This window comes from Hemiscyllium ocellatum, chromosome 11, assembly GCF_020745735.1.
Source record: "Hemiscyllium ocellatum isolate sHemOce1 chromosome 11, sHemOce1.pat.X.cur, whole genome shotgun sequence".
Taxonomy (NCBI): Eukaryota; Metazoa; Chordata; class Chondrichthyes; order Orectolobiformes; family Hemiscylliidae; genus Hemiscyllium; species Hemiscyllium ocellatum.
The window spans coordinates 21,855,811-21,868,423 of NC_083411.1; the positions used below are offsets into that span (position 1 = coordinate 21,855,811).

The following is a 12,613-nucleotide window of genomic DNA, read 5'->3' on the forward strand; positions in this document are numbered from 1 at the left end:
AAAAATGAATCATTTGCTGTAAAGTTTTCCCATGTTACTTTTAACTGTACTGCATTAGTTTGATTATCTGCGATTACGTCCTTGGACATTCAGATTCCACAAGTTGAGTGTGGTCATCCAGGTGAAAGTGCAGACTACTCAAAAAAGGAAAGATAAGCAGTTGTTGTGTCCCGCGGAGAATGTATCTGGGAATTAAACTGTCAGTGAAGCAAAAATATAGCTTGGGTTAAAATCTCACAGCTGATGGTTGTGATATCATGGGATTCCGGTGATGTCAATAAACTTATGACTTTGACATCAGTAGATCAGGAGACACCAATTTAGAATGAGCATGTGAAGAGGGAGGCCTTCCACATTGCACTAGAGAGCTGGGTTGGATAACCTGCTCTGTACAGGTGTAAATTGAAGGAGTGTTACAAAATAAAAGGAGTTGAAAAGGTTTACTTACAGGCAAGCAGCCTCATGTACAGTGTATGTACAGACATGTTGGCTTAAGGTACTGCAGTGTCTCAATGTAGGTTTAAAGCACAAGGTAAAGCAATTCTTTCAGATTTCATAAAGATAAATATAAAATCTGCTTAACTTAATTAAATTAAAACAATTAAATGTTTAAGCAATTAAACATCTCATGCTAAAAGTTCAGACATTCTAAATCCTCTGTCTCCTGTATTCCCCTCTCCTGTTTGTTATCTTGTCTTCTTTTCTGGGTCCTTCACATTCCTAAACATCCTGACGGAATACTGCATCGTTATTCCTTCACTATTGTTGGGGCAAAGTCCTACCAGCAGGACTCTACGTATACCTGCACCATGAAGACCTCAAGAATGCAATATAGCTATGGTCACATCCCTACACCTTAAAGACCTCCAGAAAACAATACAGTTACATGCCCTTCAGCCCATCAAACCTTGCTGATTCCTATTCCTTATTTAGACCCTTTACTAATTGCTCATGCGCAGTGTCTATCCCTCTGGTCAACTTCCGTTCACCTGTCTATAAGATATACCTTAAACATTGTTAATGTGCCTGCCTCCACTGGCATTCCAGGCACCCACCCTCTTTGTGAAAAACATTTCTCTTCTAAACCTTCCCCCTCTTACCTTGCATCTGTGTCCTGTTGTAGTTGACCTTTTCATCATGGGAAAAAGCCTCTGAAGAAGGTGGCTCATTCCCTCTTCTCAAGAGCAATTTAAGATAGGCAATGAATGCTACCTATCCCATGGAAGAATAAACAGCAGAAGATATGTTTGCAATTCTAGACCTTTTGAAACAGCAAAGTTGTCGGTCCCATTAAACTGATAGAGAAGCCCAAATACATGACACTCGGTTGGTGCCAGGATATCTTGGAGTGGAACTGAGAGAGACAGAAAGGTGCGTGTCTTCTGTCAGGTTAGAAAACATTAGTTTTGCCTGAAATCACCATGGACAACAGTTGTCTGACATATTATACACTGGAGTTAGAAGCTAAGGTTATTCACCCATTTCTGACAGTTTTCATGTTGCACTTCAGCATGTGACCACCAGGTGGTACAAGTTGCAAAGCTAAATGTCAAATCTACACTGCATTGACAGCAAAGCATTTATGAGATAGAGCTTAAAGTGACTAATCTTTTAGATGTTGATTTAAAATGTTGATTACGTTTGACCAAAGCACTGGACCACTGGGTTAATATGCTACCTGTTTATCTCTGAGCCTGGGACTGAATCCAGGCAACAACTATAAGGTTGGTTATGGTGGTAATGATGGTGCACTCCAGGTACACTACGAACTGTTGTGCTGCTCTGACATTAGCTAAGAGCTCCACTGTCGATGGTCCATCATTTCGATTAATTGGTAATATGTCTGTGGTGAGGGAGATCTTGTTGTACAATGGATTGCATCTCTGCCTCTGAGAAACTCCAAGTTCAAGTCATACTCCAGGATATGATGACCAAGCAATGTGTGACCACTACTCATCCAGACAGGGGTGTCTCTGAATAAACTGCCACACAAGACTGTCCATAGGAACACTTTGATGAGAAAGTTAAAAATCACACAACAACAGGTTATAGTCCAACAGGTTTATTTGGAAGCACTAACTTTCGGAGCGCTTCTCCTTCATCAGGTGGTTGTGGAGAATAAGATCGTAAGACACAGAATTTATAGCAAAAGTTTACAGTGTGATGTAACTGAAATTGTAGATTGAAAAAGACCTGGATTGTTTGTTAAGTCTCCCATCTTTTAGAATGAACATGCTGGTTTCAGTTCTTTCATATGTAAATCACAGAACATTTAAACGTTACATTCTCAAGTGAACTTTAACAACTGGTGTCATGTCGGCCCAGATAATGCATTTAAGGTGTGCGCTGCCCTGTGTGAGACTGTCTGTGCCACAATGGTCAGAATATTCTAATCTAAGAAATTGATTTACGGAATCTTACAGGGATTCATGCAGTTTTTGAGCAAAGTAAAATGTAATCCTGCAAGTACAAATTCACCCCACAAACTTATATGTGTATGTGTGCATGTGGGTATGTGCGGGGAGGGGGGGGGGGTGGATTATGAGTGTCTGTGAGAGAGTGTGTGTATGTGTGTGAGTGTGAGTGTAAAAGTGTATAAGTCTGTGAGAGGTGTGTGTGTGTTGGTGTGGGAGTGTATGTGTGAGCGTATGAGAGAGTGAGTGTATGGGTCTGTAGGAGAGTGTGTGTGTGTCTGTAGGAGTATATGTGTGTGTGTAGGAGTCTCTTATGTGTGTCTGTGTCTGTCTGTGTGTGTGTACGTACAGTGCAATGGGGTCACTTGTAGTGTGACATGAACCCAAGGTCCCAGTTGAGGCCATCCCCACTGGCACCAAACTTGGCTATCAGCCTCTACTCAGCCACTTTTCGCTGTTGCATGTCCTGAAGTCCATGTTGGAGGATGGTCACCCAAAGATCCAAGGTTGAATGTCCTGGTCCGCTGAAGTGTTCTCCAACTGGGAGGGAACACTCCTGTCTGTTGATTGTTGCATGGTGTCCATTCATGAAAGAATTTTTCAATCATCCCTCCGTCCACTGGGTGGCGCAATTGTCTGCATCCTCCTCCTTCATCAGTGAGAATAACTGGGGAAATGGAAGCAACACATTCCATTAAACTTTCAATCTTAAATCATCCCTTTCTAATCAACACAATGTAACTGGCACTGACAACATCTTCCTTGACACACCCCTTAAGGTTTTTAAAGGTTTAATGAGTAGAGGATGTAGTGTAATTTTCAGAAGGCAATGATGACCAGGTTTGTTCATGGGATTGAGGGTAATATTTGAGGATTGTTAATGGAAAGACAACAGAGCAGGAATTAGTAGATCACATTAAGCAGTGCAGAGTTGTGAAGATCATTGGCTGTTCACAATCGATGATCCATGACTTTGACGATGGGGGCCATTATAATGTGTCCAAGTTTGATAACAAGTAGGCCATGAGGATGCTGCAGAGATATCCATGTTTTTTGAAGAAGCATTAACTTGTCAGATTATGGTATTATGGTAAGGAGATCTTGCTGCAGTTATTTTGAGCTTTGGTGAGGATACAGCTTGAATATTACGTGCAATTTTAGTGTCCTTATCCAAACAGAATGAAGCAAAGATTCACAAAGTTAATTCCTGGAATGAAATGACTGAGATTTGGAGCGAGGCTGAATTGATTGGGCTCTCTACTCCGGAGTTTAGAGAAGGAAGGAAAGTTTATTGTTCAGGATCGAAAGGTGAAGCAAACTTCATGGACTGAGTGGTCTAATTCTGCTCCTATCCCTTCTGGAGAAGTGATCTCATTGAAACATACAACAGTGTGATAAGAGTCAAGGCCAGGAAACTATCTCCAGGCTGGAGAGTTTAGAATTAGGGGTCAAAGGATAAGAGGTGGCCATTTAGGACTGCGATGAATAGAATTCTCTTCCTCAGAGGACAGAGAATCTTTGGAATTCTCAAGCTGAAAGAGTTGTGTGTTCTTAGTTTCGAGTATATTCAAGGAGAGGTCATAGACTTCAGGGCATTAAGGGCATTGAGGAATATGGGGATAAAATGAGATGTGGAGTTGAGGTTGGTATCAGTCACGATTCTCCTTGTTCTCTGATTGGCTAAATCACTGGTTTGACAATGCAGTGCGTAATTCCACTGTGCGGTTGGACAGTGGCTGAGTCAGCTCGCTGATCCCAGATCCATCCACAGTCCATAATTATTAACCAGTCCCACCCAGTGTTCTTCCTTATCTGTTGCTATGCCATGGGAGGCAAGGGTAGTGTTAATTAGAGTCATAGAGATGTACAGCATGGAAACAAACCCTTCAGTCCAACTCGTCCATGCCAACCAGATATCCCAACCCAATCTGGTCTCACCCGACCCATATCCCTCCAAACCCTTCCTATTCATATACCCATCCAGATGCCTTTTTAAATGTTGCAATTCTACTAGCCTCCACTACTTCCTCTGGCAGCTCATTTCATACATTATCACCCTCTGCGTGAAAAAGTTGCCCCTCAGATCTCTTCTATGTCTTTCCCCTCACACCCTAAACCTATGCTTGCTAGTTCTGGACTCCCCCACCCCAGGAAAGAGACGTTGTCTATTTATCCTATCTATGCCTCTAATGATTTTGTAAACGTCTGTAAGATCACCCCTCAGCCTCTGATGCTCCAGTGAATTGAATTGAATTGAATTGAATTTATTGTCACATGTACCGAGGCACAGTGAAAAGCTTTGTCTTGCGAGCAATACAGGCAGATCAGAGTTAAGTAGCATAGATAGTAAATAATAGGTAAACAGCAACAAAGCCAAAATACAGGTACAGGCGAATGTTAAGAGTTTGTGAGTCCATTCAGTATTCTAACAGTAGGGTAGAAACTGTTTTGAAACCAGTTTGTGTGTGTGTGCGCGCGTGTGTGTGTGCGCGCGTGTGTGTGTGCGCGCGTGTGTGTGTGCGCGCGTGTGTGTGTGCGCGCGTGTGTGTGTGTGTGTGTGTGTGTGTTCAGGCTTCTGTACCTTCTCCCCGATAGTAGAAGTTGTAGAAAAGCATTGCCAGGGTGGGATGGATCTTTGAGAATGCTGGCGGCCTTTCCTGGACAGGGGGCCTGGTAGATGGATTCTATAGACGGGAGGTTGGCCTTTGTGATTGTCCAGGCCGAGTTCATCACTCTCTGTAACTGTCTCTGATCTCGAATGGTAAGTTGCCATACCAGATAGTGATGCATCCAGACAGAATGCTCTTGATGGCGCACCTATAAAAATTGGCAAGGATGTTCACCGTCATGCCAAATTTTCTCAGCTATCTAAGGAAAAAGAGACATTGTTGGGCCTTTGTAACCAGTGCATCCACATGAAGAGTCCACGAAAACCTGTGGATGACCACTCCAAGAAGTTTGACACTCTCCATTCATTCTACCTCTGTGCTGTTAATGTGTAGGGGGGCATGAATAGCATCCCTCTGAAAGCCAATAATAAGTTCCTTGGTTAGCACCATCACCTCTGAACCAAGAAGCTCTAGGTTCAAGTCCCACTCTCGCGATTTGAGCACACAGTCTAGGCTGGCACTCCAGTGCAGCGCTGACTAAATGTCACAGCAACAGAGGCGCTGTCTTTCAGATGAGATAATAAAGTGAGGGTCCATTTGTTCCTTGATGTTAAATAGTTGCAGCATTTCAAAGAAAATGTGTTCTCTCTGGTGTCGCAGGCAACATTGGTTCCTTGACTGTAGTATCACATAAACACGGTATCTAGTCAATCTCACATTGGGAGGGACCTTGCTGTGCGAAAATTGCTTGCTGCAGTTTACAATCCAAACGTCATTGGCCATAAAGCAGTTCATTAGCTGGAAGGTGTTTCAGGATAATGTGAGGTAGTGAAGGGTGCTGTACAGTTGCCAGTCTTTTTGCTTGTTCATAACTTGCAGTTGCGCTCCAGTGACCTGAGTGGCTGATAGTGTATAAACATTAAAACTGAGCAAGTGTTGCTGCCTTGCTTCCCTCGAGCTCTCTGCCAGGCTCAGTAATGAAACTCAGACCCCTTTGTACCTGATGGTGCTTGTACCTTGGCACCAGTGGCTTGCAATGAAGCATCAGCTTTATAGACAATAGACAATAGACAATAGGTGCAGGAGTAGGCCATTCTGTCCTTCGAGCCTGCACCACCATTCAATATGATCATAGCTGATCATCCTTAATCAGTATCCTGTTCCTGCCTTATCTCCATAACCCTTGATTCCACTATCCTTGAGAGCTTTATCCAACTCTTTCTTAAATGAATCCAGAGACTGGGCCTTCACTGCCCTCTGGGGCAGAGCATTCCACACAGTCACCACTTTCTGGGTGAAGAAGTTTCTCCTCATCTCTGTCCTAAATGGTCTACCCTTTATTTTTAAGCTGTGTCCTCTGGTTTGGCACTCACCTATCAGCGGAAACATGTTTCCTGCCTCTAGAGTGTCCAATTCTTTAATAATCTTATATGCCTCAATCATATCCCCTCTCAGTCTTCTAAACTCAAGGGTATACAAGCCCAGTCACTCCAGTCTTTCAGTGTAAGGTAATCCCGCCATTCCAGGAATTGACCTCGTGTACCTATGCTGCACTCCCTCAATAGCCAGAATGTCTTTCCTCAAATTTGGAGACCAGAACTGCACACAGTACTCCAGGTGTGGTCTCACCAGGGCCCTGTACAGCTGCAGAAGAACCTCTTTGCTTCTATATTCAATCCCTCTTGTTATGATGGCCAGCATGCTATTAGCCTTCTTCACTACCTGCTGTACCTGCATGCTTATCTTCATTGATTGGTGTATAAGAACACCCAGATCTCTCTGTACTGCCCCTTTACCTAAATTGATTCAATTTAGATAGTAATCTGCCTTCCTGTTCTTGCCACCAAAGTGGATAACCATACATTTATCCATATTAAACTGCATCTGCCATGCATCTGACCACTCACCTAACCTGTCCAGGTCATCCTGTAATCTCCTAACATCCTCCTCACATTTCACCCTGCCACCCAGCTTAGTATCATCAGCAAATTTGCTAATGTTATTACTAATGCCATCTTCTATGTCATTAACATATATTGTAAAAATCTGCGGTCCCAGGACTGATCCCTGCGGTACCCCACTGGTCACTGCCTGCCATTCCAAAATGGATCCGTTTAACACTACTCTTTGTTTCCTATCAGCCAACCAACTTTCAATCCAAGTTAGTACTTTGCCCCCAATACCATGCGCCCTAATTTTGCTCACTAACCTCCTATGTAGAACTTTATCAAAAGCTTTCTGAAAATCCAGGTACACTACATCTACTGGATCTCCCTCATCCATCTTCAGAGTTATATCCTCAAAAAATTCCAGAAGATTAGTCAAGCATGATTTCCCCTTCATAAATCCATGCTGACTCTCACCTATCCTGTTACTACTATCCAGATGTGTCATAATTTCATCCTTTATAATAGACTCCAGCATCTTTCCCACCACTGAGGTCAGACTAACTGATCTATAATTTCCTGCTTTCTCTCTCCCACCTTTCTTAAAAAGTGGTATAACATTAGCCACCCTCCAATCTGCAGGAACTGATCCCGAATCTATCAAACTCTGGAAAATAATCACCAACGCATCCACGATTTCTAGAGCCACCTCCTTCAGTACCCTGGGATGTAGACCATCAGGGCCCGGGGACTTATCAACCTTCAGACCTAACAGTCTCTCCAACACCAATTCCTGGCAAATATAAATTCCCTTCAGTTCCGGTCCTTCAGCCACTGTTACCTCAGGGAGATTGCTTGTGTCTTCCCCAGTGAACACAGATCTGAAGTACCAATTCAATTCTTCTGCCATTTCTTTGTTCCCCGTAGTATATTCCCCTGTTTCTGTCTTCAAGGGCCCAATTTTAGTCTTAACCATTCTTTTGCCTTTCACATACCTAAAAAAGCTTTTACTATCCTCCTTTATATTTTTGGCCAGTTTACCTTCGTACCTCATTTTTTTCTCTGCGTATTTCCCTCTTAGTAATCCTCTGTTCTTTAAAACCTTCCCAGCCCTCCGTTTTCCCACTTATCTTTGCTATGTTATTCTTTTTATCTTTTAACTTTATATGTTTCTTAACTTCCCTCATCAGCCACGGCCGCCCATGCTTCCTCATAGGATCTTTCTTCCTTTTTGGAATGAACTGATCCTGCAACTTCTGCATTATGCCCAGAAATACCTGCCATTGTTCCTCCACTGTCATTCTTGCTAAGGTATTGCACCGTTGAACTTTGGCCAGCTCCTCCCTAATAGCTCCATAGTTCCCTTCATTCAACAGAAATATTGACACTTCCGATTGTACCCTCTCCCTCTCAAATTGCAGATTGAAGCTTATTGTATGATGGTCACTACTTCCCAATGGCTCCTTCACTTCGAGGTCCCTTTGTGAGAGGAGGAGTGAGAATCAGGGGTAGAACACAAACTAATATTTAGATTCTTTCATGTCCTCAGCTTTTATGTTAAACCATTTTTTGCATTTAAACATTTATTGCCTGGATGTCCACCTATAAGATGTAAAGGCCATTGGAGTGATTGCATCGAGACCATATCGTTTACTTGCTGTATTTTTTGATGGTGGACGAAAATGGAAAAAACAAGACTATTTTAAAAACTGGGATTGTGGATGAAAATGCTGAACTTTTCAAAATCAGTTACTCATTGTGTGTGGGTAGTGCTTTCGTCAAGCTGTACGGAGAGATATTTGTAGACAGTTGGCAGAGAGGGGTGTGTGCAGAGAATTATTTGTTCTGCAACAAGTAGCTGATCGGTTTATGCAATTGTGACTAGTTGTAGACCCCCATAGTCACCAGCCTGATGACAATTCCTTGATTGGTTCCTGCGTAACAGATAGCGTGTGGGTGTGAATGATAGAGTGAGAAGCCTTCGGACTATTTGGATGGTAGGTTATGTCTCCCTCTGAAGTAAAAATACCTGAAAGCTGAAGGATGTTAAATTTTCTTCCCACCAGTTGCTGTAAGCTGTTGTCCTTAACCAGTAGCTAATGAACTTTGTAGTTAATACAGAACATAGAACATTACAGAGCAGTACAGGCCCTTTGGCCCTCGATGTTGCACCAACCTCTGAAACCAATCTGAAACCCATCTATTGTACACTATGACATTTTCAACCGTATGTTTATCCAATGACCATTTAAATGACCTTAAAGTTGGCAAGTCTACTACTGTTGAGGGCAGTGCCTTCCACGCCCCTATTCCTCTCTGAGTAAAGAAACTACCTTTGATACCTGTCCTTTATCTATCACCCTTCAATTTAAAGCTATGTCTCCTCATGCTGCCTACCACCATCTAAGGAAAAAGGCTCTCGCTGTCCACCCTATCTAACCCACTTATTATCTTATATGTCTCAATTAAATCACCTCTCAACCTTCTTCTCTCCAATAAAAACAGCCTCAAGTCCCTCAGCCTTACCTCGTAAGACCTTCCTTCCATCCCAGGTAACATCCTAGTAAATCTCCTCTGAATCATTTCCAAAGCTTCCACATCCTTCCTGTGATGCAGTGACCAGAACTGTATGCAGTACTACAAGTCCAGCCGCACCAGAGTTTTGTACAGCTACAACACGACCTCATGGCTCCGAAACTCCATCCCTCTACCAATAAAAGCTAACACACCAAATGTCTTCTTAACGATGTGTCAATCACTCTCTACTTTGTGCAAAAACTGAAAGAGCTAAGAGAAAAGGACATTGAAAAAACGTAAGTCCCAGCAATTCAGAAAGAACATGCAAATGAGCCCTGTGGACTGATGCTATTGAACTGTGTTCCTCAATTTTTTTTCTCCACCCATAAAACCAGTGTTTTTTTTTGTTTGTGTCTGTCTGTATGTATATGTACAGCGTCCCTGTGGGATCATGTGTTGAATGGAATGGAGGGTTCAATCATAAGCAGAGATTGGATAGGCTGGGACTTCTTTCACTAGAAGATTGAGAGGGGACCTTATCGAGATTTATAAAATCATGAGGAGTATAGACAAAGTGAATGGCAAGTATCTTTTCCCTAGCATGGGGGATTTCAAGACTAGGGGGCATATTTTAGAGGTGAGAAGATAAAGATTTTAAAAAGACCTGAGGGCAGTTTTTTTAATACAGAAAGTGGTTCATGTGTGGAATGAACTTTCAGAGAAAGTAGTGGATGTGGGTGCAGTTTAAAAGACATTTGTGTAATTACATGAAGACATGTTTGGAGGAGTGAGGGCCAAGCACAGGCAGGTGGGACCAGTTTGGTTTGGGATTATGTTTGGGATGGACTGATTGGGCTGAGGGTTTGTTTCTGTGCTGCATAACTCTATGACTCTTTTGATGGTTCATAGCAGTTTACTTATGATTAGAATGTGCTTATTTATAACAAAAAGTGGTTCTTATTAAGTACAGGGAGCTGGTGACTGATGTCTGTTAATTACAACAGAGGGAAATAGGGATATCTGCAAGCTTCGTTTGAATCAATAACATTTGTCGTGGCTCTGCAAGTAATGAGGCTGGAGAAGCAGAACACTTTCCCAAGTGGGTCATAACAGAGGGAATCTCTGACAGGCACAGTACTTACCAAAGTCAAAAAATTCCAGCATTAGCAAGGAAATCTAACTAGCAGGTGCATACAGGTTTTCTGATCTGGTCAATAGGAGCTGGTTAACAGTTTGTATCAATGAATGGTGATGCTCACTCCTTACATCGATGGAATTGTTTGAATTGAGGTGACATTTTTGCATTCTGCAGTTATGGTCATTAAAAAACCTATTATTTATCTTTTTTCAGGCTTGTCATGGGTGTGCGCCAGCCTCAGGTTGTGACTGCAGTGGAGTGAAAGGTGAAAAGGTAGGTTTCTAAAACCCTGTTCCTGGGGAGGTAAGTAAAGTGAGTTTGGAGGTGGCTCTTCCCAGGAAAACTGTGCACCACTTTTCACTGACCTAAAGCATCCACCTTTTCAGATGACTGTATAGTGGAAAGGGACAATCAAGACGCAATATTGAATGAACACATTAGTATCCTATGGTTAAGCTTCTTCCAGACAAAACATTGTAATGTTGTGAAAGTCACAGTAAACTTGACCTTACTATCATAATGCCAGCTAATTCTGGGTCACAGGTCACCTCTCTCTCCTTTCATTCATATATTGTCCAAATGTCTTTCTGATTGAGTAGTTGAATACCTTCCAAAGTCAGTTTTGTACTGAACTTGCAGACATAGGCTTTGCCCACCAGGTGGAGCATTCCTATGGGCAGCTCTGTCAGAATTGGCATGGGACCAGAGGAAGATTCCCCTTCATTGTGAGTCAGTACAACAGGGTGTTAGCGTCAAATGTATCTGAAGGAATGCCTGAGACCTGACAGAATGTGGGAACAGGTGACAACAACAGGTATTTTCTAATCAACCCATTCAGCCATGTTATTACACACACCTGAACCAAGTGGGATTTAAACTCAGGCCTTCTGGTGCATAGGTAGGGACTACTACAACAACACAGGAGCCCTTTTTTCTATCTGTTACACAGCTAAATGATTGTTTTTTTCCCTCAATCACCTGTGGCATGTTTTCATCTAATAATTGCCACCAGTAAATCACCCATGTTGTCATTGGCAAGCTATGGGTATAGTGGGTGCCAATCGGGTGAATAAAAATAGGGAGCTAGTAATCAGTGGAGTGTGAGTTTTGTGGAGTGGGTTAATTGAAATGAACCTCTCACTACAAGTGCAGGCTTGAATTTGATTTAAATATACTTACCTTCCTGCGTGTAAGACCACGGACAGTTCCGCTGTTCTAATAGTTTTCCGTTCTCAGTCTGCAGGATGCTAGATTTTTGCACATTTTCACCATAAAGTACGTGATGCGTCCCTGAGATCCTCTCGCTCATGAAGCAGTGTTCATTTAGAATGCTTCCCCTGCCCCTTTCATTTCACACTGTTCCTCAGTCCCTCAGAAGTGGCCATTCTTTGTGTTGGTTGAAAAGGAAGATGTGATCAGGCCATTTGAGCCAATGTCCAGCACAGAGAGTTAATCAGGACCACGTGTCCTGAGAAGATCACTCTTTCTTCGCTCCCTGCTATAAGTTCAGCCTGCACTGGGGTCCGAGCTACAGTGGCAATGGCCAAGTGATTCCTGGTCATATGACAAAGTCTCCTCTTCCATCTCTCTGAGAAGGTGCCTGGCGTTTCCTTGTTCAGAGTACCTGTTGTCACCAGTTTTACTTTGTTAAACTTCAACCTGTGCTGCTTTGCCACCATGTCTGCCCCAGAAAGTCACAGAATCACAGAACTATCATGGTATAGAGGAGGCCCTTCAGCCCATCATGTATGCATCAGCAATGAATCACAAGAGCAGAAACTTAGCAGGATAGCCAACTTGCTGACAAACTGACTCATCCCTGGGCTTAATGCAGTCATCTGCCTCTCTCACAATATTACTTGCTGCTTGGTAATATCTTACAGTGTTTGTAAAGTCATACAGGCCTTCAGTGTTGTGTTTTTACAGACTGTCTGAACCCTCAGGCTCCAATACAGTGCAGTGCAGACATATTCCACCAGATGGCACTCATGTGGCAGTAATCTCCCAAGAAAGATGAAACCACTCTGCGTGGTCATGTTATCTCATGTC

The 12,613-nt window shown here is 42.7% G+C and overlaps 1 protein-coding gene across 3 annotated transcripts in view; it reads left to right on the forward strand.

Annotated features, from left to right (window-relative positions):
• The window catches only part of col4a5 (collagen, type IV, alpha 5 (Alport syndrome)), a 257,193-nt gene that overhangs the window by 85,492 nt on the left and 159,088 nt on the right, over positions 1 to 12,613 (forward strand). For all 3 annotated transcript variants that reach the window (XM_060832454.1, XM_060832453.1, XM_060832455.1), the window contains one exon: positions 10,778 to 10,837. In XM_060832454.1, the coding sequence (XP_060688437.1) occupies positions 10,778 to 10,837 (60 nt within the window). The remainder of the gene's footprint in view (positions 1 to 10,777; positions 10,838 to 12,613) is intronic.